The sequence below is a fragment of the Bos indicus x Bos taurus genome, chromosome 5 (assembly GCF_003369695.1).
Source record: "Bos indicus x Bos taurus breed Angus x Brahman F1 hybrid chromosome 5, Bos_hybrid_MaternalHap_v2.0, whole genome shotgun sequence".
Taxonomy (NCBI): domain Eukaryota; kingdom Metazoa; phylum Chordata; class Mammalia; order Artiodactyla; family Bovidae; genus Bos; species Bos indicus x Bos taurus.
Genome location: NC_040080.1, coordinates 44,551,778 through 44,575,013, shown reverse-complemented (window position 1 = coordinate 44,575,013; position 23,236 = coordinate 44,551,778). Strand labels below are relative to the sequence as shown.

Here is a 23,236-nt window from a genome sequence, read left to right as displayed (position 1 = left end):
CTGATTTAAAGAAAAATACCAAGTAAACAGTAACAAACATGATATACACAGATAATTAAGATATATACATATATACACATGTGTGAGATATATATATATATATATATATATATATATATATATACATACATATACACCTCACACAATGATCAAGCCCTGAGAAATGTAACCTGTGGAGAATTTTGCAAAGTTGAAAATCACTCGCAGAGAGATTTCCTAGTTTGCCCCAGGACACACAGCACAGGTGCAGGCACTGAGTCTGGGACTGGTGCTCTCCTCAGGACTGAGATGACTCATGGTCCAGAACACACAGCATTGTGAGACAAGAGGCAGGAAGAGAAACAGGAAGGTAATTAAGCTATTTTGTGGTAAGTATCCAAGATTCAGACGTCCTCAGGAAAAGGGGAGTTTACTTTGGACATAAAAGCAACAGGAATCCTGAGTGAAGGCAGCAGTCCCCTGTGGAGCAGGTGCATCCGTACTAGGAGCCCAGACACCCTCTGCTAACTCCCCTCTAGCCTTTTTGGTCCCTCCAGTCCTTGTTCACGTGGCACCTGCTCCCAGGGGCTCCTCGCCTGCTCTGTATTCAAATACCCGACTGAGAGAAACCTGATTGGCCAATTCAGGTCCGGCCTTTCTGATTGGTCAGAGCTTCTGTTCTCAGTCACCTCATAGGCTGCTGATGAACTAATGGATGGGCTTGTGTCAGGTGCCCAATCAGTTGAAAGCAGGGCCTATAAATGTAGGCACTGTGCTCTTTCGCACCTTGGCTGATTAGCGGGAACCGCTTGTGGCCCTCACCTCCGGGAGAATTTTTGTCATCACAAGTGTGATCAATGTCAGGGATAGAAGGACGAGAAGTGGACGGGTGGTGGGAGCATCGAGAAGGAAGAGGCTCACTGTGTGTGGTGGGGCAGGACTGCCATGTGAAGGGATGAGCCTCTTGCTGGGGCGGGCATGCCAGAACCTAGTGGATATGGATTGCCTGCCTCTCCAAGGCTTGACCTCAGAAACGTCAAAGTGCCAGGGGTGCCCCTGAGAGGTCGATGGTATCCACCCTGCATGAAGACAGCAAGGGCACAGGGAGACCAGGCATGGAGATGCCAGATAGTTTATTAATTCACTCAGGGACTATGATAGGATGTAAAGTCCACTCTATCAAGGGCAGGGAATGGAACTGCCATCTGGAGGCAGTGTGACAGCCTTTGAGCTGCAGAAAAGACCCCCTCCAGTGGAGGATGGAGTAAGAGGGGCCTGAGGGAGGCCTCCTATGACAGCATCAGGACCCGCCACTTGGAGGGGTTTACTTTCCAGCAGCTTGCCATTGTGGAAAGATCCAGCCAGCGTCCACTTTGCTGGGCATTTGTGCACAGACGGGCCACAGCTGTAGGCAAGCATTCCGAGGTCACGAGAGATCCCAAAGGGGATGTGACAGAGACACTTTGTCCCGCCACCCTGTGTCCCTGAGAGCCTGTCCCTCCAGCACTGAATCTCGAGTTTGGGCACATGAAAGGAGGCAGTGCTTCTCTGCAAGGGAAGCAGAACTGCCACCTGAAGGATAAGGGGGGTTTGTCACCCAGATGAGGGAGGAGATGGCCCCCCAGGAACAGGAAATCACACGTACAAAGGTGTGGGGAAATGAAGAAGTTCCGAATGGCTCTGTAGGACTGTTGTTGTTCAGTCGCTCAGTCATGTCCGACTCTTGAGACCCCATGGACTGCAGTATGCCAGGGTCCTCTGTCCTTCACTATCTCCAGGAGTTTGCTCAAACTCATGTCCGTTGAGTCAGTGATGCCATCCCATCATCTCATCCTCTGTTGTCCCCTTCTCCTCCTGCCTTCAATCTTTCCCAGCATCAGGGTCTTTGAGTAGGACTGTTGGGAGGGTTCTAGATGGGAATGTCCCAGCACGATGCTGGAGGACCAACGGGTAGGCCAAGAAGTTGTACTGAGGGCAGTGGTGAGCCATGGTGGGATTTTAAACCAGGAGCAGCTCATGTATGCTCATTCGCTCTGTTGTGCCCAACTCTTTGCAATCCCATGGACTGTAGCCCACCAGGCTCCCCTGTCCATGGGATTTTCCAGGCAAGAATAATGGAGTGGGTTGCCATTTCCTTCTCCAGGAGGAGCGGCATAGCTCCATTTATGTTTTGGAAAGATTCCGCTGATTGTCCTGTGGTGGGGTGGGTGGGAAGGGTGTGATCCAGGCAGGAAGCCCAGTGAGTAAGCCAGGGCAAAGACCGCTAGAGAACCACAAACTCTCCCTGAAAAGTAGCTGCAGGTCTGGAGAGGAGAAATGGTTCAGAGGTAAAACCCACAGGACTCCACGACGAATGAGGGAATGGGGGAGTCAAAGGACCCCACCCCCAAAGTTCTTGGCTTGGGCCGTAGGACCAGGGAGCAGCAACTGAGGTTTGGAAATCAACAGCTGAGTGTGCAGGGCTGGGTGAGGCCCTCTGGGCAGGGATGTCCAGAGGCTTCTGGACACCGTGTCTCAGCAGGGGAAAAGCTTCATGGACAGAGAGTCCTAAAGCAGGCCTGGCGCAGCAGTGGACGGCCACCTGCCTCCCAGCTCTGCCTGTCTGTCTATACCAAGTAAGCTGGGTCCTGATCCTGGAGCTCTTGGAGGGATAAGTAGGCATCAGTGTTCAGGGTCAGGCAGACAGTGGGGGCCCTGACTTGGCCTTGCCCAGGAGGGCTGGCCCAGGGGAAGCTGGTCCCCTCCCTTGGACTGGGACCAGGTACCCTCTCTCTTGCTTCTCCCAGCTCATGCTCTGGGGATGACTGCAGATCCACCAGGTCAGGGGCTTCCAGAGCAGGAGGCCTCAGGGGCTGGGGGGTCCAGTCTCCAGGGACTCCCTCCTGTGGGCTGGAGGCCAGCCTCTCTTCACCAGCCCCAGTGCCCCACTGGGCAGTGTTCGGGGGACCTGGGCCACTGAGGAGACTCGGAGAGAAGAGTAGCAGGTCTTCCCCGGGGGGGAAGGTGCAGTAGGCATCGTCATCCCCTGGTGGAGTCGGCAGGGGTGGAAGGAGAGCTCCCTCGGGGGCCCTGGGCCCACCCTCATCAAGCTCCTCTGTGCAGGGGTCGTAAGCGAAGTACACCTGGCAGGCCTCAATCTCCAGGGCATCTGGGAGGTGGAAGAAGAAGTAGCCTTGGTTGGTGAAGCAGCTGGTCACCGAGTGGCCGCTGGTCTCAGCTGAGGATGACGAGCCCTTGTCCTGCTGCAGCAGGAGCAGCTGTGTGGCCTTGGCGTCCCTGTCCAACACCTCCAGTGGGGAGATCTCAGGGTCCAGGCCACTGCGGCTGAAGGAGGACGAGGGGAAGGGTGAAGAGAGCCACTTCTGTGAAGAGAAAGGACAGTGGGAGGATGAGGGGGCCGTCTCTTCCAAACTCAGCAATAACCCCTAACTCCTCCTTCTTTAGCAGTAGACTCGGGGCTGCCGCCTCCGGGAAGCCCTCCCTGACTGCAAACCCACCCCCAGCCCATCCCCACCCCTGCTGCCCTACCTCCCAAAAGCACACACATGCACACACACACAAACTCTGCCCATTGGTTTGGGGAATGTTCCACATCAGTGGGTGTGCCTGCTTCCCAGCCTCAGGGGCCCAGGGGATGTGTTGGGTCAATACCTGACTGCTTATTGAGCAGCTAGTATATGCTGTTGCCTGGAAAATCCCATGGACAGAGGTGTCTGGTAGGCTGCAGTCCATGGGGTTGCTAAGAGTCGGACACGACTGAGCAGCTTCACTTTCACTTTCATGCATTGGAGAAGGAAATGGCAACCCACTCTAGTGTTCTTGTCTGGAGAATCCCAGGGATGGGGGAGCCTGGTGGGCTGCCATCTCTGGGATCACACAGAGTCGGACACGACTGAAGTGATTTAGCAGCAGCAGCAGCAGCAGCAGTATTGGGAACCTAGTGCTGCTCCAGGTCCCAGGGACATAGCAACAGGTGGAATCCTCAGACTGACTCGTGGGGACCAGTGTGAGTGTGTGAACCAACCAACCAACCACTGCCAAAGCAGAAAGAGCCCTGAGAGTACATCACGACCACCATACGAATGCCCAGAGAGAGCCTGTGTCCTGGCCCTGATCACTCAGCCAGCAGGTAGAAAAGCTGGGCTTCAGGTTCCCCACTCACACTGCCATGGAACCATCTCCAGCGGGGAACTAATGGTCCTGCCCCCTGCTTCCCACACCCTCCACCCACTGAGAGAGGCAAGCACCCATCAGAGGCAAGCACTTCTCAGTTGCTCTGGAGTGTGGAGAGCCCTGGCAAGGAGCAAGGAGACCCAATTCCAGCCCTGGCCCTGGCAATCATGAGCTGTGTGACCCTGGGCAGGTGACTGCACCTCTTGAGCCTCAGTTCTGTAATAGTTAGCTGCCTCCTTCCTGACTGCCTCACTCTGGCCCAGCAAAGAGATGTTAAAGAAGAAAATGAAGATGGAAACTCCTGGCACAGGTAACATGCACATGCCCAGCAGAGATGTAGGGGACAGTACCCCCCTGAGGACAGGGTGATGGGGCTTCAGGAGGGTGCACTTGAGAACCCCAACACCTTCTGTCCTGGGAGCCCTCTGCAGCTGGACTGTGGTCCCCTGAGCACAGGGGCCAGGTGTGACGGGTCCCCCTGCACCCTTGTGCCCAGCGTGGGGATCAGAGGTCCAGTCGATATATTGCAGGTGAATTAATGACTGAACCACTCGACAACATCTACCCTCTTCCCCAAACCAGGTGTTCGTGTTACAGGAGAAAAGACCAAGAAAGAAGGACAGTGATGGCCAACTAAGGATGGCAAAGGACAGAGGCGCTGGAGAGAGGGCAAGAGCCAGGCCGGGTGGGGCTCCAACACTCCAAGAGGCAGTGGAAGGCAGGGCCAGGCGGCAGTGCTGAGCAGTGGCCAGAAGAAAAGGGCAGCCCTGTGGCCTGTGCTGGTGTGCTGGGCCTCAGAGCTGTGTGGTCAGCCACTTCCGGGGCCTGGGCTTCCATTCACAATGCCTTGAAGTGGACGTGGGTAGGGGAGGGGGGATTGTGGTGCGACACTGGAAGAAATTCATCCTTATCACACACAATGGCACATGCATTCCTAGGTCCCACAGGCAGTGGGCCCTGGGGTATTGGAGCTTGGGGTTCTGGGGCAGAGAGACAGAGAGGAGCTGGCCTGTCACCCAGATGCAGAGGAGAGGGTGGGGTCCCTCTCGGCTGTCTGTCGCCCCGAGTCACATCTGCAACCCCCGGGACCTTTACAGGATACCCCCCACCACACACAGAAGGACTGGGCCAGGCATTTCGACCTGGGGTTGATCTCATGGGAAGATGCAGCTCTCTAGAAAGGACCCCAGTCCTGCCTCAAAATGTCCCAAGCCCATTGACTCAGAAGGACCTCAAGCTGGAAGAGGTCTGAGGCTGCATCTAGTCCAGCGTCCCACCAGGAATCCCTTCTGCCATGTGACCAACACATAGTCAGCCAAGGCTGGCTTGAATACCTTTGTTGGTGGGGAGATCACTACCTTTCAGGCTAAAGGAAGAGTTTTAAGGAGATGGGGTCGCTGAGGGTTGGACACGACTGAGCGACTTCCCTTTCACTTTTCACTTTCCTGCATTGGAGAAGGAAATGGCAACCCACTCCAGTGTTATTGCCTGGAGAATCCCAGGGATGGGGGAGCTCGGTGGGCTGCCGTCTATGGGGTCGCACAGAGTCGGACGTGACTGAAGCGACTCAGCAGCAGCAGCAGCAGCATAACCCCACATAAAGAGCACTGCAGGCAAGATGTGCCCAGACCTGGGAGTTTTCCAGAGACTTCCAGAAGGGTCCCTGATCAGCCCCGATAGAGAACGCCAAAGCCAGCTTGTGACAGGCCTGCTCCAGCATGGCTTTCCAGCCTCTGGGCATTTCTCTCAACCTCTGTCCACTCCCGCCTCACCCCGCTCCACCAACACCAATCCAGGGAGCCTAGAGTATGGGGTGGGGTGGTATAATTGGCCCACCACACCCGCCTCCCCACTGGAAGCTTCCTGAAGCATGTGTGGGCTGAGGGAGACAACTGAACTCTGCATGGCATTCAGAGCGTTCCGACATACAGGGGTGCACTTTTTAAATGAATCTGTTTTGTAACTAGAAATGCCAAAAGGCCTTGCTAGCGTCTGTGATAAAACATGGAGGCTGGCTGGGAGGATTTTTCAAGAGCAGGGAAAGCACTAGCCCCTCAGAGCAGATCTGCAAGAGAGAGGGTTGAGAACTTGGACCTGGTGAATCCTGCTCCAACAGCAGCCCAGTGCGGGTAATTCCAGTGAGGGTTTTGTGAGCATTAACTGTGTGCTGGGCTATGTCCTTGGGATTGTAAGCATATTAACATTATCTCACCTTACCCACCCACCCATTTTACAGGTGAGGAAACTGACACACAGGTTCTATAACTTGCCCCAGGCCACACAGCCAGGAAGTGGTGGAGCCAGAATTAGAGCCCAGGTAGGCTGGCTCACTCAGATGGACGCTGCCATTCAGCCTGAGAACGCTGGTGCCAGAACTGGGGAAAGGGGTCCAGGGCTTCCCAGGTAGTGAAGTTGTTAAAGAATCTGCCTGCCAGTGCAGGAGATGCAAGAGACTTGGGTTTGATCCCTGGGTCAGGAAGATCCCCTGGAGGAGTTCATGGCCACCCACTCCAGTATTCTTGCCTGGAGAATCCCACGGACGGAGGAGCCAGGGTGGCTACAGTCCATGGGGTTGCAAAGAGTCCAACACGACTGTGCACACACATACCCACGAGGCAACTGACTTTACATTTCTTCACCCAAAGTGCAAAACCCACTGTTCTGCACCTCCTCCCCACCCTGTCCACACCCTAGCCCACCCTCTGGCCAGCCTGCGTCAAATGCCTGCCCTGTCCTCCTCCGCCAGACTCCTACCTGGAAATCTCCTCCATGCTCAGAGCTCAGTTGGGAAAAAAACTCCGAGGGGTCTGGGATGTGACACTTGAGAACATTCTTCAGCCTACAGAGGGGAGAGGAGGGAGGGAAGAAGGGTGAGAAGGGAAAGGGGCCCACAGTGCCCTGCCATCAGTCCCGCAGCTCTGAGCGCAGGGCACAGAGCCTCACCACACACATTATTTTGTCAATGTTGATTGCATGCCCAGTAAGGGAGGGTATTGTCCTGGGCGCTGGGAACATAAGAAGAATCAACAGAGGAGGTCCCTGCTCTTAAGGAGCTGACATTCTAATGGGGAGCCAGTCAATAAACCAAGTGTGCAAGAATACCGTTTGTTTTGTGGAGACAAAGAGCAGAAGGACGTGGGGGTGGGAGACCACAGAGAAGACCGGAGCAGAGTGAACCACGAGGAGGTGGGTAGGAGAGAGGCCAGACTGTGGGCCTCCTAGTCAAGGTTGCCGTGGACAGTGGTACAAGGTGTGCATTGCCCAAGGGTGCCTGGGTTTGTTTTTTTTTTTTAAGGGGGAGGACCGATGGTGACTGGAAGCTGAATACCAGCCCATGCACTGCTTGCCAAGCTGAGTGCCCCAGTGTCTGTGTGCATCCACTTCAAGATGTATGCCTCAAGACCCCAGGAAACCCTGCTGCTGCCCAGAAGTCCAGGCTCAGATCCCAGACTTCCTTCTGGTCTCTGACCACACCCACTTTCCTATACTCTCTGTTCCTGGAATGCTCCTCCCTTGTTCCCACCCAAGGTCTTTGCGCAAGCTTTTCCTCTGCCTGGGATGGACGAACTCCTGACCCTTCCCTGCCTGGTTTGCTCCTCTTCCAGATTTCAATGCCATCATCACCTCCTCGGGGATGCTTACCCTGGTCACCCCTGAGCTGAGGCTGCCCTTCCTGTTGTCTGCTTCTAGTACATCCAGCACCTTCTTTCCTTCACCACCCTAATCTCATGTCATTATAAACCTGCATGATAAATATCTGCCATCCCCCATGGGACAGTGAGTCCATGAAAATGTGATGCCATGCCTGTGGCTGTGCTTACGTTCCCAGCACTCAGCACCATACCTGGTTCTAAGCTGGGACTCGGAAATAAAGGAAAGAACAAATGAATGGTCAGACCCATAATGACACTCTATCCCCCACCACAGGCAGCTGGCTTGTATACAAATACATACTCAACTCCTGAGCCTAATGCTCGGGGCAGAGCTCCCATGGGGTTCTCCCTGTGCCTCTCCTCTTGGGCTGGTCCCTTGGGCCTCCCTCTTTGGGAGGAAAGGCCAGATGTTAGGCAGGGAGGACCCTTGGGATGGCAGAGGGAGCATTGGAGTGTCAGAACACGGGGCTCAGCCCAGAAGCTGACCTGGCCATGGGGGATGTCATACCGAGACGTGAAAGACGGGGAAGGGAGCATTCTCCTTACCATAGCCTGATGCACCGGAAGCTGCCCAGAAAGTAAACCAAGAGGACAAGACCAAAGAAACTGCCAACGCCCAAGAAGATGTGGTTCAACCAAGGGAGAGGTGGGATCTTCTTCTTGGTTTCTGCCCAAGGAGTAGGAAAAGGAGAAGGGGAAGGGTTAAAGAAGAGTGCCCTGCCCCGAGCCACTCCAGCATCCCCCACCCATAACATGGTGCTGAGGGACAGGATGACCACTGACCCAAGGCCTTTGTAGGGTCCCAGCTGGCCCAGCAGAGCTGCTGTGTACCTGGCCGACATGGGGCATTGCATGCCTTCATCACAGCAGCCCTGCCGTGGTACCATGGGACCCACTTCACAGACGAAGACATAGGCTAACAGGTGAAAACAGCCCACCCCAGACCTTGGCAGTAACCAAAAGCCTGAGGTTAAATGGTGGAGAAAAAGGAAAGAGCCTCCGCACTAATTCACAAGGCCTCTGAGAAGTCCCACCCCAACGTCAAATCCCTGTTCCCATCTGCAAAACTTGCCCACATTTCCCACCCTACAGGTCCCATCCAGTGAGCTAAAGATGATCAGTGGGTGTTGTACACATACCCCAAGACTGCCCCACCAGTCCCTGCCTCCTTCTCAGGCTTCATCCCCACCTCCGCTCCCCATCAGTACCTGCAGGGACCGTCCTGAAGGCCAGGGGCTGGCTCCAGTGGCTCCAAACCTCGTGGCTGCCTAGCCGGGGCTTGGCCCGCACCTGAAGCTCATATTCCATGCCTGGAGCGAGATTCTCCAGGGAGATCCATTGCTGGTTCTGCCTGAGGGTCAGTAGCCGGGCGTCCTGGGGCAGAGACAGGGCTGTCAGACCAGAGGGGTCTGCACTGCCCCCTCACTTCCTGTGGCAGGGCTGGCTGAGAGTATGAGCAAAGCAGTGCCTTCCTTTATGCCTTCCAGCCATCCACCCTGCACTGTCCCCCCTCCTACAGAAAGGCTCCCCAACTAGCCACTTGCAGGGGCCCCAGGAATCAGGGTCTTCCTGAACTCCTCCCCCTCTCTCTACTCCAGTATCCAAAGCCATCTGTCAATCAGCTGGCTCCACCTCTAGAACCTATTCTGGACCCTTCCCACTTCCCTCCACTTTTTCCTCCTGCAGGTCTGAGCTCCCATGACCCCTGAGCCCCGCTCAAGGTCTCCCTCCTTCCCTGCGCCCCGCACCCCTGTTCTCTGCAGCAGTCTCTTCCCCACTCAGCCATAAAGAGGGGTTTCCCATAGACTTCTACCTGCTTGGAGTCACCCTTTTTGCTTTTTTCTTCAGTACGCCAGACACACAGGCCGTGTCTTGCCTGTGCAATGGTTTTTCCTCTGCCTGGAAGACCCTCCCCAGATCCTCAAATAATCAGCTCCTACTTGAGCCCCAGATCTCAGAAGGGCCTGGTCACATGAGTCTGAAGGAGCCTGGCCCAGGCCTTCTCAACTGTGTTATCACAATGAAATTTCACGCTGCTGCTGCTGCTGCTGCTAAGTCTCTTCAGTCGTGTCCGACTCTGTGCGACCCCATAGATGGCAGCCCATCAGGCTCCCCCGTCCCTGGGATTCTCCAGATAAGAACACTGGAGTGGGTTGCCATTTCCTTCTCCAATGCATGAAAGTGAAAAGTGAAAGTGAAGTTGCTCAGTCGTGTCCAACTCTTACCCTAACCCTACCAGGCTCCTCCATCCATGGGATTTTCCAGGCAAGAGTACTGGAGTGGGGTGCCATTACCTTCTCCGGAAATTTCATGAAAGTATGTAAAAACATCACAGAGTTGGTTCCTATCCCCCATGTGAGTTTCTTCAGAGGCAGCTTGTCAGACTCTCCCTTCATTCTCTCCCCAGCATCCAGCACATAGTAGGTACTCAGGGAATGATTGTTGAGTGAATGAGCTAATAAAGGAATGGGTAAGTGAATGAATAAGTGATCAACCTCCGTGGCTTAGACCACACTGGATTTGAAGAGGGCACGGTGGCTGCCCAGGGCCTCTGAAATCTTCAGAGGGGCAGTCTGCTGCCTCTTAGCTTTGTAAATCTTGCCTAGACATTGCCACCAGCAGGACCCCTGAGGTGTCAGGGGACATCAGAGGGATGGTGTGGGGGGGCAGTTCCAAGGAGCAGCAGGGTTTGATTAGAGGCTTCTGTAGCTTTGCTGAGATGAAGGATGGATAGGGTGACCAGGACAGGGAGGAGTCAGGGCAGGTGCGACGGAGCCAGGCACTCACCTCCCAGCTGTGGTCGGCGTACCTTAACCGGGCCTCAAACTCCACGTCGTTTTGGATGTAGTGGGATACCTGGGAGATGGTCCAGGTTATGTTGCACCTATGGGTCTCTATGCGGACGACCTGGAGTGAGTGGGGTGGAACCAGACGAACTGGAGACAGGAGAGAGACAAAGGCAGAGAGAACAAGCTTGGGGGATGCCACATGCCGAGCTCCCACCTCCACCTTTGTACCTGCTGTTCCTCCCTCCTGGTGCTCTCTTTTCCCAGGGATCGGCATGTCCCTGCTCAAATATCACCATTCAGAGAAGCTTACCCCAACCACCCACCACTCTCTGTCCCCGTCGCTTGTTTCATTTTTCTCCCTAGTACTTATCATCATCTGATATATTAAATATCTACTTCTGATTCTTTATTCGTTTTCTGTCTGCCCCACCAGACTGAGCTCTCTGAGGGCAAGGACTTGGTCTCTGGAGTATCCTTGGTGCCTGGAACGTTAACCAGCAAGTGGTGGGCACTTGATTAGATATCTGCAGAATGAATGAATCAAGGCAGCCTTTCTCTGCACTCAGATTTACCTGGATCATCTCATTTATTTAATTTAATTCTACTTCAGCAATCTTGTATGATACTAAGATTGTATGATTCTGAAGTTCAATTGATCTAAATTTTTATACTTCTGAGATTCTATAGAACTCCACAAATAAAAATAAGCAAATGTTTATTGTGATATTTCTGTGTCTTGGCTTATAGATTCCTAAGCAACCATGGTGTTGTGGTTGTTCTTTAGTCGCTAAGTCGTGTCTCTTTTTGACCCCAAGGACTGTAGCCCACCAGGTTCCTCTGTCAGTGGAATGCCCCAGGCGAGAGTACTGGAGTGAATTGCCATCTCCTTTTCCAGGGGATTTTCCTGATCCAGGAATCAAACCCACGTCTGCTGCATTGCAGATGGATTCCTTACCTCTGAGCCATCACAGAAGCCCTACAGCAACTATAGTCAGCAGGTAACTGGTTATCCCCACTTTACAGGTGAGGAAAGTGAGGCTCAGACATGTTAAATGACCTGCCAGTCAGATTACACTCAGTTAAAGTAGGGTTGTATTTATAACCCTGGATCTCACTCTATGTTCCCATCTCTTTCCTAGAGATGACCTCCAAGGTTGGAGATGGAAGGGGGGATAGGCTAGAGGTGGGGGAAGCCACTTAGTCATTCACCAACCTTCCCCCAGCACCACCCAGATCAGCCCTGATGCTGAGTATTCAGAACAGAGATGTAAGGATGGCAGAAGCTCTGCCCTCAGGAAACTCACAGCCCCAATGAGGGAGACAGACCCATTATCAGGCAGAAAAGACCCAGGACATAAACCACCCTGAAAGAGGAGGTACCAAGGGCCCCAGGAGTCTGGGAAGGCCTCCTGGAGGAGGTGACTCCTCGCTGAACTTGAAGTGTGAGTGGCAATTTTTGGGGTGACAAGAGCCTTTCAAGCAGTGGGTCCATGGTGTGTGAGTATTTAGAGGCATGGAAGGGCAAGTTGAGCCTGGAGAGCTGGCCCTTGGTGTGGCAGGTATATAAGCCACAAGAGGAGGCATCTGGAGAAGGAAGCCAGGCCAAGTGGCCTTGAACACTAGGGTAAGGGTCCGGGACTTCAGCCCAAGTTCAGTGGGCAGTGAGTTGCTCAGATGGGGATGTGGAAGTTGATGGGGAGAGAGTAGAAACTAGAGAGGGAGACAGGGAGGGAGGTGGCTGCCCACCCACACCAGCTCTACCTGGAGTCCTCACTCACTGTAATCAAAGGGCTTGATATCCTGGGTCATCATCCTCCTCCACTTCCCGCCTTCAGAGCACATCACCGTCAATTTCATGACATCCACTACGGTCAGTTTCTGAGCCTGCAAGGGAAGGAGGCTGGGGATGTAACTGCCAGTAGCTGGTATGGGGACGGAGAGGCTGCTGGGATGTGGATGGCAGGGGAAACCGCAGCTGTAATAAGCTGGACCCTTTCCCTGAGATCCTCCATCTAAGGCACGGCTCAGCAAACTTTATGAAAAGGGTCAGATAGTTAATATTTTTGACGCTGCAGGTCATGTGATCTCTGTCACGACTATTCAGTGTTGCCATTGTTGCTGTCCTGCAAAATCAGCCATAAAAAAATAAGAGAGCAAACGGGTGTGGCTTTGTGCCAATGAACCTTAATTTTTAAAAGCAGACAGTAGGCAAGAGCAGAGCTGAGTGGCTGACACCTCAATAACCTTGGATCCCTCCGCCCCTGGGTCAGTCATCTGCTCTCCCTGGATGCTGCCTCCTTCCTCCTGCCTCCCCAGCCCAGGAAGCCCACTCTGCCGCAGCCCCTGACCACTGGGTGTGCTGGCACCTCCACCAGAAAGATGCTCCTCTGCACCTCCCCCCGCCCCAGCTGCCCCTCCCAGCTCTGGCTACTCACTTCTGGAGAATGTCCCAGGACCAGGTTGCATGCCCAGGATCCTGGCCTCACTGGCTGCAGCTCACAGGTGTGGTTCCACTGTTTTGTAGGAAAAAGCAGCTCTCTTTGAAGAAAAAGAGGGACCCCCTCAGAGCTGGCCTCAGGAGGGTGCCCATGCAGCATTACTGTCCTAAGCCCGGGCTTTATGCCAACCCCACCTGCCCTGCTTCCCTTTGTGAGCATCTCTCCCTTCCTCCTCATCTCAGTCAAGCCCCAGGGCAGCTAAAGTGATCCAGAAACAAATCCGTTCAGGGCACATGGCCTTTTCCACCTAAAGCCCTCCAAATTCTCCCCATAGGGTGCACACGATCCTTGACAGGCCCTCCAGAGCCCCTTAGAATCACCACCCACCTGGGAGCCAAGGTCAAAGCCACCCTGCTGGCTGCTACCAGCAGGATGTTTGGATCAGTGACCCTTCACTGGTTCCTTCCCAGCCGGCAAGTTCGTTCCCCCAGCCTTTCCCCAGTCCCCTGTCCCCACAGCTGCCCTAGACATCTCACAAAATCCCAGGTTACTCAAAAACTTTGGGGAACCCCATTTGGTCCTCCTTGCCTCTAACATCGAGTCCATCCTCAGCATATCAGGCGAGCGGCCCAGTGTCCCCAAACTACCTAGTCTGGCTCATGCCCAGCCCTGCTACTGCAGCCTGGACCGCACACCACACTGCGACTCAGGCTCCAGGATCCTAAATATCTGACGCTCCAGGATCCTAAATATCTGACCCCCCAGTTCTTCCAGACTCCTGTGGCACCAGCAGTTGTGGGTCTTTTTAGGCCAAAATTCTTAAAGTGCAGAGTTCTTGGAGTCTGAGAGCTGTTAGTAAGATTTCAAGAGTCCAGAAGTCAGGATGACAAGATCTCAGCACGCTGCAATTCTGTATATTTGCCCGTCAACCCCACACGCACCTCTGAGGCTGACGGCTGTGCAAGCAGCAGGTGGTGGCCCGCAGGCCCTCATCATGGCTCCAGATGCAGGAGACGTTGGCTCTCGAGTTATAGAAGCATGTGATGTTGGAAGCATATGCCGTGAAGATGTGGCGTGTGGGGCTGGCTGTAGGGCACCCATGGCCTTCAAGGGTTCCCCCGCCACTCCTGTTCCTACCAGGTGAGGAGATGCTCAGTCCTGGTGGGCAGAGAAAGGGTTAGTGGGTCCGCTTTAGAGAGGACAAAACTGAGTCCCACAGCCTGCAAGGACCCCCAGACTGGTCGAGGCAGGGCAGGGACAAGAAGACATTGTCTTCCAGGGTTTCGGAGAGGCCCGTGGATACAGAGGCCCGTGGATGCAGGATGGTCGAGGGAGAAGGTAGATACCCGGTCTCTGGTCCCATTGGCCCCCTCCCCCACCTCCTGCCCCTGCTGATGGGGCTTCTGCCAAGAAGGGGTCTCAGAACAAGTTCTAAAAGGGCCTCAGCCTCCCTCCTGAGGGAAAGTCCAGCTCTCCAGATGCCAGGGTCCTCACCGTTCACTGCTGTAGATGTCTGAGGGATGGCCAACAGCAAGAGGAGGACGAGGAGGGACAGACAGCAGGACAGAGCCGGAGCCGCCATCACATCCACGGGCGGGGGCTGGGGAAGGGAGCCCTGGATGGAGGAAGAAGGGGAGAGAGCACGAGTGAGCAGCCAGCCACCTCCTCCCCCACCCAAGAGACAGGCTGGGCTCTGCCCTCCCGAGGTACACCCATCAGCTCCCCACCATGCCAGCCTCAAGTATTTTGTACCTGCGCGTCCCTCTGCCCCACACATGCTCTTTCCTTTCAAGATTCAGGGACCCATGTTGTCATTGCTGAAAGGACTCTCTAGCATGTCCAACTTTGTTCAAAAGTTGGGGAAAATAAGGCCCAGAAAGAAGAAAGACCTGCTTACATCCACATAGAGAGGCCAGCACAGAGCTAGAATTAGAACCCACCTCCTCTCTACCCAGCTGCCCCCTTAACCACACCAAAACCATTTGCCAAGAGGTTCCTTTATGCCAGGCTCTATTTTAATTAAACCTTTAACCATGGCGATCAGAGTATCTACTGGATATACACTCATTATTCCCATTTCAGATGAGAAACTGAGGTGCAGAGAGGTGAAACAAATTACCCAAGGTCGCACAGCTCTCAAGAGGCAGCTGTGAAACCAGAGCCAAGGAACACTGTCTGGGGCCCAGTAAATTGTGCTGATCACCTCATAACAATACCTCATAGCAGTTCTAGAGGAGGTGAGTGCGGTGGGGGATGGGGACTAAGCCCTCATGCTGTGATAGGGTTTTGTGTGCACCAGCTCATCTAACGGAGAAGGCAATGGCGTCCCACTCCAGTACTCTTGCCTGGAAAATCCCATGGACGGAGGAGCCTGGTAGGCTTCAGTCTATGGGGTCGCTAAGAGTCGGACACGACTGAGCGACTTCACTTTCACTTTTCATTTTCATGCATTGGAGAAGGAAATAGCGGCCCACTCCCAGTGTTCTTGCCTGGAGAATCCCAGGGACGGGGAAGCCTGGTGGGCTGCTATCTATGGGGTCGCACAGAGTCGGACACAACTGAAGTGACTTAGCAGCAGCAGCAGCAGCTCATCTAATCTTCCAGCAGCAGGGGCTGGGAGTGTGTATTTTCTCCTTACTCAGATGAGGAGGCCAAGGCTGTAAGCCATAAGCCCACCCAAGGTCACATCGCAGAAGAAGCAGAGCTGGATTTTCACCCCCGGACTGCACCCTGAGGCCCATTCCCTCCCATCATTCTGCCCCACCCAGACTCTGTCCCAGAGGTACGGCCCACAGCTTCCCCTCCCTGGGGAGTCAAACCCTGGCAGGGGCAGAGAGCATCTGACCTGGTTGTGGAGAAGGGCCCAGAGAGGTACCTGGGGGCACCTCCTTGCCTGGCCCACTGTCTCCTCAGGGCAACGCTCCTAGGATGGGGCTATTTGCCTCTTTCTTTGGATCCTCCAACCCGCGATAGCACAGAGCACAGGGCTGGGACCCCAGAGGCTGGGGAGCCCAGCAAAGCAGCTCCAACAAGCCCCTGGTGCCCTCTCTTTGTGGATCATGGCCCTGGGCCCCCCCAGAGGGAGTTGCCTAGGGATAGACCTCCACCAGCAGGGTCACCCTAGGCCCAGGAAAGGATCTGGCACAGAGCCTCTGTGTGAGAGGAGAAGGGTAGAGGCAAAGGTGTGCAATATCACAAGAAGGTCAGGGCCAAACCACAGCCCCAGCCTACGTGAGTCGGGCAGGAGAAGACGCATCATCGAGAATGAGTTCCCACCACCCATAGCCAAAAGGGTGCAGCGGAACCCCGACAGAGCAAAGATCAAGGAGGATGGGGTGAGGAGGGCTCCCAACTGTGTCTGAGGCCGCCCCCTCCTGTAGAGGAGGAGAGAGAGTCTCGGGTCAGTTAAGAAACCTGCTCAAGCTCGCAGAGGAATGATGAGGCCCAGCCTCAGAGAGGGCAAGTGGGATCTCTGAGTCCCCAGCTGGCTCCATCCTGGATTCTCACACACGTCCACGCACCTGTGCCCTGCCCTTCCTTCATGACCGCACAGCCGAGCACACTCACGGACTCATTAGGTCCCCACCTCGCCCTGGGAATGTGTGTTGTTATCCCCATTTGATAGGTGTCAAGACTGTCAGAGCTGCCCAAGGAACTGGACTCTAACGCAGGTTATCTGATGTCAAGTTAGAGGAGGATAATGATGACGGTGACGGTGATGGTGATAATGATGGAGTTGATGGCCATGGTGACGGCGATGGAGTAAATGATGGTGACGGTGATGGTGGTCGTGATGCTGGTGGTCATGATGACTAATGCTCAGCCCTCACTCTGCCCAGCACTGTCCTTAGCACTTTCAGATGTTACCTCATTCAAAGCTCACAGCAACCCTATGAGTAGGTACTGTTATGACTCCTTTTCTCAGATGAGAAAACTAAGGCCCTTGTAAGCCTCTTGGGCTGGAGTTGGGATTTGAACCCAGTCAGTATAGCCTGAGGTTCTGCCAGGGCTAATATCGTGGGATGTGGGGTACCGAGGGGCTGGGGGAGGGTTTGAAGCAGGGGCTCGGTAGTCCGAGTCACATCCCACCTGACCTTTGAAGCAGGGGCTCCATCTCCCCTTGGCTTCTCCAGCCAACCCCTCATCTCCCACACTAGGACTCCCTCTTGCTGTTTAAGTTTGGGAGCATCGCCCCAGCTGGGTGTGGGATGCTGGCTTTGGGGGAAGAAAGGGGACCCTTGGGGGTGGCTCTAACCCTTAGGTGTTCCAAACACAGTTCAGGGTGGGAGGCCTCAGCCCCCAGGAGTGGAGGGATACCCTGACCTGAAGGGAGTCCTGCCCCCTTTGGGGGCACCTGGAGACCCTCCTGACCTGCTGGGTCACACATACAAGTAAGGGACAACAAAGATGAACTCAAGCTCAGGAGTCTGGCCTCCAGCCCAGGGCTCCCAGAAACCTCCCAGAACACCCACTTCATAGCCCGGTTTCAGAGGGGTCCCTCTCCTTTTCCCTCACCCGACAGCCTCCTGAGGCACCCTTTACACAGGGGCACCTCCCCGGTGCCGGCCACATCTCTCCCACCCACACCCCACACCCTCTCTGGGCACCTAGCACATCTCAGTCTCAGCCAGCCTTCCCCTTCCCAGGCCTCGAACCTCCTTCTCCACTCCTCTCGGTTGGGCGACCCAGCACAGGGCCTGGGAAAGCCCATCATCCCAGAGTAGCTCCCGGTCTCCCACGGGGAGAGTTGGAAGGGAGGGAAAGACTAGAACCTGAAGCCAGAGCCATGGGAACAGGGCCTGACCCATCCCTGGGGGATTCTAAGATAAGCTTGGGGGCAAGGGCTGAGAGATGGCAGATCAGGCAGAAACTTCTGGTGGGTCTGAGTCAGAGCTGAAAGAAATCCCCGTGACCTTCACCTCCAGCCCCCTGGCTGGTGGCAGGGGTCAGGAGGGAGGTTTTGGCTACCTGAGGACCAGGCCAGGCAGGACCAGGGCAGGGTGGGTTTTACCTGGATGGGACATGGAGCTGCGACGCGCTCTCTCTGCTTCTCTCCGCTGCTGGGACCGCAGCCATCTCCCCAGGGCCGGGCTCCGGCTCCCTCGGCCCAGGTAGTAGACGGCTGACGGCCGAGCAGGCAGAGACTAAAACCCCAGGGCCAGCCCACTTCCTGTGCAGAGGATGGAGGGGGTAAGGCCTGGGGGTGGGAAGGCGGGGGAGATCTGACTGGTTAGAAAGCCTGAAACTCCTGCAGCACCAGGAGCCAGATAAAGATCTCCCTCCTCCGCTGGGGGCGGCTGGGGTATGGGGGGGTCGGGGGGGGGGCCACTGTGGGTGTTGCGGCAGCAGGGGCGCGTGTACAGTCACACACATGCTGTCTCTCACTCTCAAATAGGTGCCGCGCTGCACACAAGAGCCCATGGGGACAAGGTCCCATCTTTTCCCTCTCATGCCACCCCCATCCCATCTCACAGGCCACCTCAAGCCTCTGACACCTTCATCCAGTCACACACATGTCCACTAACACCCAGGCCTCACGCAAACCCAATCCTTTAGGTGTACCCCAGCCATGGAAAGAGACACCCCAACTACCTCAGACACCCTTTCTCATCCGGCCTTCCAATAAGCCCCTGACTCAGTTTAGCATTCAGGGGTGACTATTTGGGGGGCCTTTGCAAACAATTGCAATCAAATTGGCCACTTATTGAACATTCTAGAACCTTCCTCTGCCTCTCCAGTCATGGTTTGTAATCCCCTTTCTCCTCCTTTCTTTGGCAGAGAGAATCAGTTCCAGGCTTTTTCTTTTTTTTAATACCAAGCAGTTACAGACCCCCTGTTTGGGAAGGTGCATGTCCACCTATTTCCAGTGTCACAGGCCTAGGGACCCCGTGACATTCCATCCAGTGTCAGAAGAAGCAACTCTGCTGTCTCTTGATTCTAAACTCTCTGCCTCGGGGAAGGTTTTCCTGTGAGCTACCATCTCTTTCACCACAAGGAATGGGGTGAGAAGGACGGGGAATAAAAAGAGCAGTTCTGCAGAAGTTTCTGTCAGCAGAGAAGTGAGAAAACAGAGTTGAAGACCCTGAGAGACAATCAGGCCGACTCCCTTCTGAGCAGGAGGCAGGAGCCAGTGTGGCCGAGAAGAACAAGACCAGATTCGAGGCTCCTGGAAGCTGAGTGACCTGCCTGCCTGTGCTTCCCTGTCCACACCTGTAGAATGAGGGGTGGGTGTTCCTGCAGGGATGTCAGGAGGACCGAACAGCAGGAGGGCGTGAGTCTCTCACCTGGTGACCCCTGGAGTGGGCCCTCAAGGAGCCCATCTCCCCTCTCCCCTAGAGCAAGTCTTCTGACTGCGGGAGAGAGTGACAAACATGAGCACCACAAAGATGAGGATAACAGCCGAGATTTATTAAGGCTAGAATAGTTCTGGAAGCTTCTCAGGAAACGAGGGATGCAGATTCTCCCAGGCAGGAAAGCCGGCTCAGGAAGGGGGAGGAAGGCTGCTTTTTGCTGTAGACCCTTTTATATCACATGCATATATTTCCTGTCCCCAAACTCATGAATCCATGCATATAAAGAAAAATCCAAGGAAGACAAATACCACATGGGAATATCATGTGGTATTTCATATGTATCACTTAATATGAAGTGGTAAGTCATATATCACTTATATGGACTCAAATATGACACAATGAACCTATCTATGAAACAGAAACACACTCCTAGACGCAGAGAATAGACGCAAAGTTGCCAAGGGGGAGGGGGGAGGAGGAGGCATGGACTGGGAGCTTGGGGTTGGCAGAACTTGCAAACTCTTACGTGTAGAATGGATAAATAACGAGGTCCTACTGTACTGCACTCTACAGGGAACTATATCCAATCCCCTGGAATAAACCATAATGGAAAAGAATATTAAAAAGACTGTCTATGGGTATATACCTGAGTTTACTATACAGCAGAAATTAACAACATTGCAAATTAGCTATGAAAGTGAAAAGTGAAAGTGTTAGTCTCTCAGTCATGTCCAACTCTTTCCAACTCCATGGACTGTAGCCCGCCAGGCTCCTCTGCCCATGGAATTCTCCAGGCAAGAACACTGGAGTGGGTTGCCACTCCCTTCTCCAGTGGATCTTCCCAACACAGGGATCGAACTCAGATCTCCGGCATTGCAGGCAGGTTCTTCACTGTCTGAGCCACACTTCAGTTTAAAAAAAAGAAAGATAAAATCCATCTGCAGGTGAAGGCAGAAACTGTGGACCCAGCTTTGTCCATGCTCAGGCATGGCTGCTGTCAGCAAGCATGCCAAGCACCCCACCTCCACCCCCAGCCCCTGTGTACACACTGATGCCCACCTAGCTGGTTCCATGCTCCCTGTAGAACTAATGCCTTCCTTCCAATTTTACAGGCAAGGAAATTGAGACTAACTGGTCACCCAACCAGAATGTGGCAGGACCGGGATTAGAACCACTGTCTGTCTGACGGGAGACATCAGATTCTCTCTGAGACGACCTGAAGAGGAATCCAGGAACTTCTCCAATGGCAGGAGCCTGACAGAGCCCTCTCAGGCCTGCCCAGACCTTGGTCTCAGGAGATTGGGGGTTACACCCAGCCTCCTCCAGCCATCCTCCTTCCGTCCCAGCACCCAATATACAAAGCCCCTTAAACCCTGTCCTGTGCCTTCCACACTGTCCTCAGGGTCCCACTGTGAACCAACTTCCCTGCACCCTTGGCTCTCATGGACAGAGCCATGGCTCCTGCCCAGGGACCCCACTTTCACAGGAGCTGTGGGGCATGTGTATTTGGGCTCTTCTGGTTCCTGTGTCCTTTCTGACCATGACATTTCCACCCATCACAGGGCTGCCTCTTCTGGAGATGCCAGACCCTGTGCCCACCTTAGCCGTGGCCTCTACCAAATGCTCCCTCCCCCTTCCTCTGTGCTCCAGCTCCCAGGTAACTTCAGGGCCTCATAGCAGCCTTCAGACTTCTGCACCATCTTCTCCCCAGGGACCCTCTGCTGACTCCACATTGCAGCCCAGGTCCACCCTGGGACCCCGTCATCACCCTGACTTGTGGCACCCCAGACCCCCTTGCGGCCACCACCCCTTCCACTCTGCAACAATGTCCCAGTTTGCATTGAGTCCAGCTGTGTCTGTCAAAAGAGAATTGAAGAGCGTAACAGGACCCTAAAGTAAGAGAGCAAGTTTATTTCTTTTTCACATAAAAGCCATCCAGGGACTTCCCAGGTGGTCCAGTGGTTGAGGGTCTTCTGATCAATGTGGGGGACATGATCAGGGAACTAAAGATTCCACATGCCACGGAGCAACTAAGCCCATGTGCTGCAACTACTGAGCCCACGTGCCACAACTAAGACCCGACACAGACAAATAAAATAAACAATTTTTAAAAAGTCGTCAGAGGGAGGCTGTTGAGGGCTGGTGGAGGGGCCCTATGATGACATCAGAATCCTCAGTTCACGCCGTTTTGCTACTGGGGCATCCCCAATACCTTTCTTCTACAAGCTCCATCCATCACATATGCATTCCTGCAGTTGGACAGTTGGAGGAAGAAGCAAAGAAGGATATCCTCTGCCAGGTAAGGATCTTTCCCCAAAGTTGCACTAGACACTTCTAATTTACATCCCATTGGCTATAACTGAGTCACATGACCATTTGTTCGCATTCCACCATGAGTGGCCTGGTTCATCAGCCATTCCAGCACCAGCCCTGAGCAACCCATGTCTCATGCAAATCATGACATTCACATAGAAAGTCATTCCCTGTTCCTGTTCCTCACCAGCACGGCTCCAGGGGAAGCAGCTGTCCTGCTCAGCCTGAGGCAGTTTCCAGAACACAGGACTTTCAGTGCTAAAACTAGGACAGAACTGGTCACCCCCATTGCCAGCCCACTCTTCCAAACTAACTCAATTGGCTGATTTAAAATTGATTCTTCCCGGAACCGACACCCAAGCCTAATCAGATCCAAGACACACATCACTTGCTTATTTTGGGTCATGACTTTCCATTCAGGTGTCTACATTAGGAGTTGCCTGAGAAGAGGGATCATGTTTGATTCACCCAGATTGTCCCAGAGCCTCAAAAATGACCTGACACACAGAGGTGTCAATCTGCAGGGAAGGAAGGAAAAAAGGAAAAGGAAAAGGAAAAGAACTGAGTGCTGGGAGCCACCACGGAGATCCCACCTATGACAAAGGTCATGCGGAAGAGACCTGACAGGCAAAGGCAGATCAGGCCTCGAGGGACCCCCTGAATCTGCTCGAGCATCCACCCCAAAACCAGAATCTGTCTGTCTTACTATTTTGTGCCTTTCACCAACTCTTCTGACATTAACAGGGGGCTATCCCCGACCACCTTTCTCTGGAAAAAATCAGCTTAGGGCTTTAGTTAATAAGTCTCCTGAACATGAAAGGAATATTTCTATTTTAACCCCTCTGATGGCATTCTAGCTTGTCTGACAGGTTTATCCACACTCTTGCAATTAACACACATGATTGTTCACAACTCCCCAACCTTGAAAGGCATGGGAAGCCAAAACATTCTAAAAGTCCTAATGAGCATAGAGCCCTTTAAGGGATGAAAAATTATTAGAATAGATAGTACTGGTAAAGGGCTTCATTACTGGGCCAATGCTTGCTGCCAAGTTCCCATATCCCTTATCCACTGTGCACCTGGGAGTGCATTGGTTAACGTAACTGGAATGTAAGAAAAACAAGTAGCAGCCTTGGAATTAACCACATCACATCTTTGAGCTAATTGGTTCTTTCTTTGTTGTGACCCACTGCATGTGACCCTTTGCTCCATGAGAATGTAACTCTGTTTAGTACTTTCTGAGGCTGGGAGAAATAAAGAAGAAACACTTTAAGGGAAAACAAGTTTCTGGCTGATCAGCCTTTATCAGTAAAGGGTCATAAAATATCCACAGGCCTCCAAGGCCAGAAGATAATGCACACAACATTGTTTATGCGAAAGGCATGCAGAAAAAATCCTGGTTCTGATAAAGACAAAACAGGTGTACTGTTTGGGCTGACTCTGTATGACTTTGTATCTTTCATTTCCCTCTATGTATAAGTCAAGGTATAAAAGTTCCTTTTGAAAATAAAGTTATGGGCCTCGCTCACCGAAGCTTGGTCTCCCCGTGTCATTCTTTTTTTCCTTTTCCCTCCTTTTCTCTCTCTGTTCTTCTTTCA

The 23,236-nt window shown here is 53.6% G+C and overlaps 1 protein-coding gene across 1 annotated transcript; it reads right to left on the bottom strand.

Annotated features, from left to right (window-relative positions):
• Positions 1-1,095: 1,095 nt before the first annotated feature.
• LOC113892634 (interleukin-2 receptor subunit beta-like) lies at positions 1,096-18,174 on the bottom strand. The gene is made up of 10 exons (XM_027541730.1): positions 18,044-18,174; positions 14,527-14,647; positions 13,974-14,190; positions 13,030-13,132; positions 12,373-12,478; positions 10,593-10,741; positions 9,014-9,179; positions 8,352-8,472; positions 6,907-6,991; positions 1,096-3,341 (listed from the first exon to the last, which is right to left on the bottom strand). The coding sequence occupies exons 2-10, from the start codon at positions 14,612-14,614 to the stop codon at positions 2,586-2,588; spliced, it is 1,791 nt and encodes a 596-aa protein (XP_027397531.1). The 5' UTR covers positions 14,615-14,647; positions 18,044-18,174; the 3' UTR covers positions 1,096-2,585.
• Positions 18,175-23,236: the final 5,062 nt, after the last annotated feature.

Bases quoted from the DNA above. Each gene is read 5' to 3' on its own strand.
- LOC113892634 (XM_027541730.1), bottom strand. From the start codon at position 14,614: ATGGCGGCTCCGGCTCTGTCCTGCTGTCTGTCCCTCCTCGTCCTCCTC. The intron at 10,742-12,372 runs GTGAGTGAGGAC...TCCTGTCTCCAG, and splicing joins TATCAAGCCCTTTGATTACA to TTCGTCTGGTTCCACCCCAC. The intron at 3,342-6,906 runs GTAGGAGTCTGG...TTCTCTTCACAG, and splicing joins AGCATGGAGGAGATTTCCAG to AAGTGGCTCTCTTCACCCTT.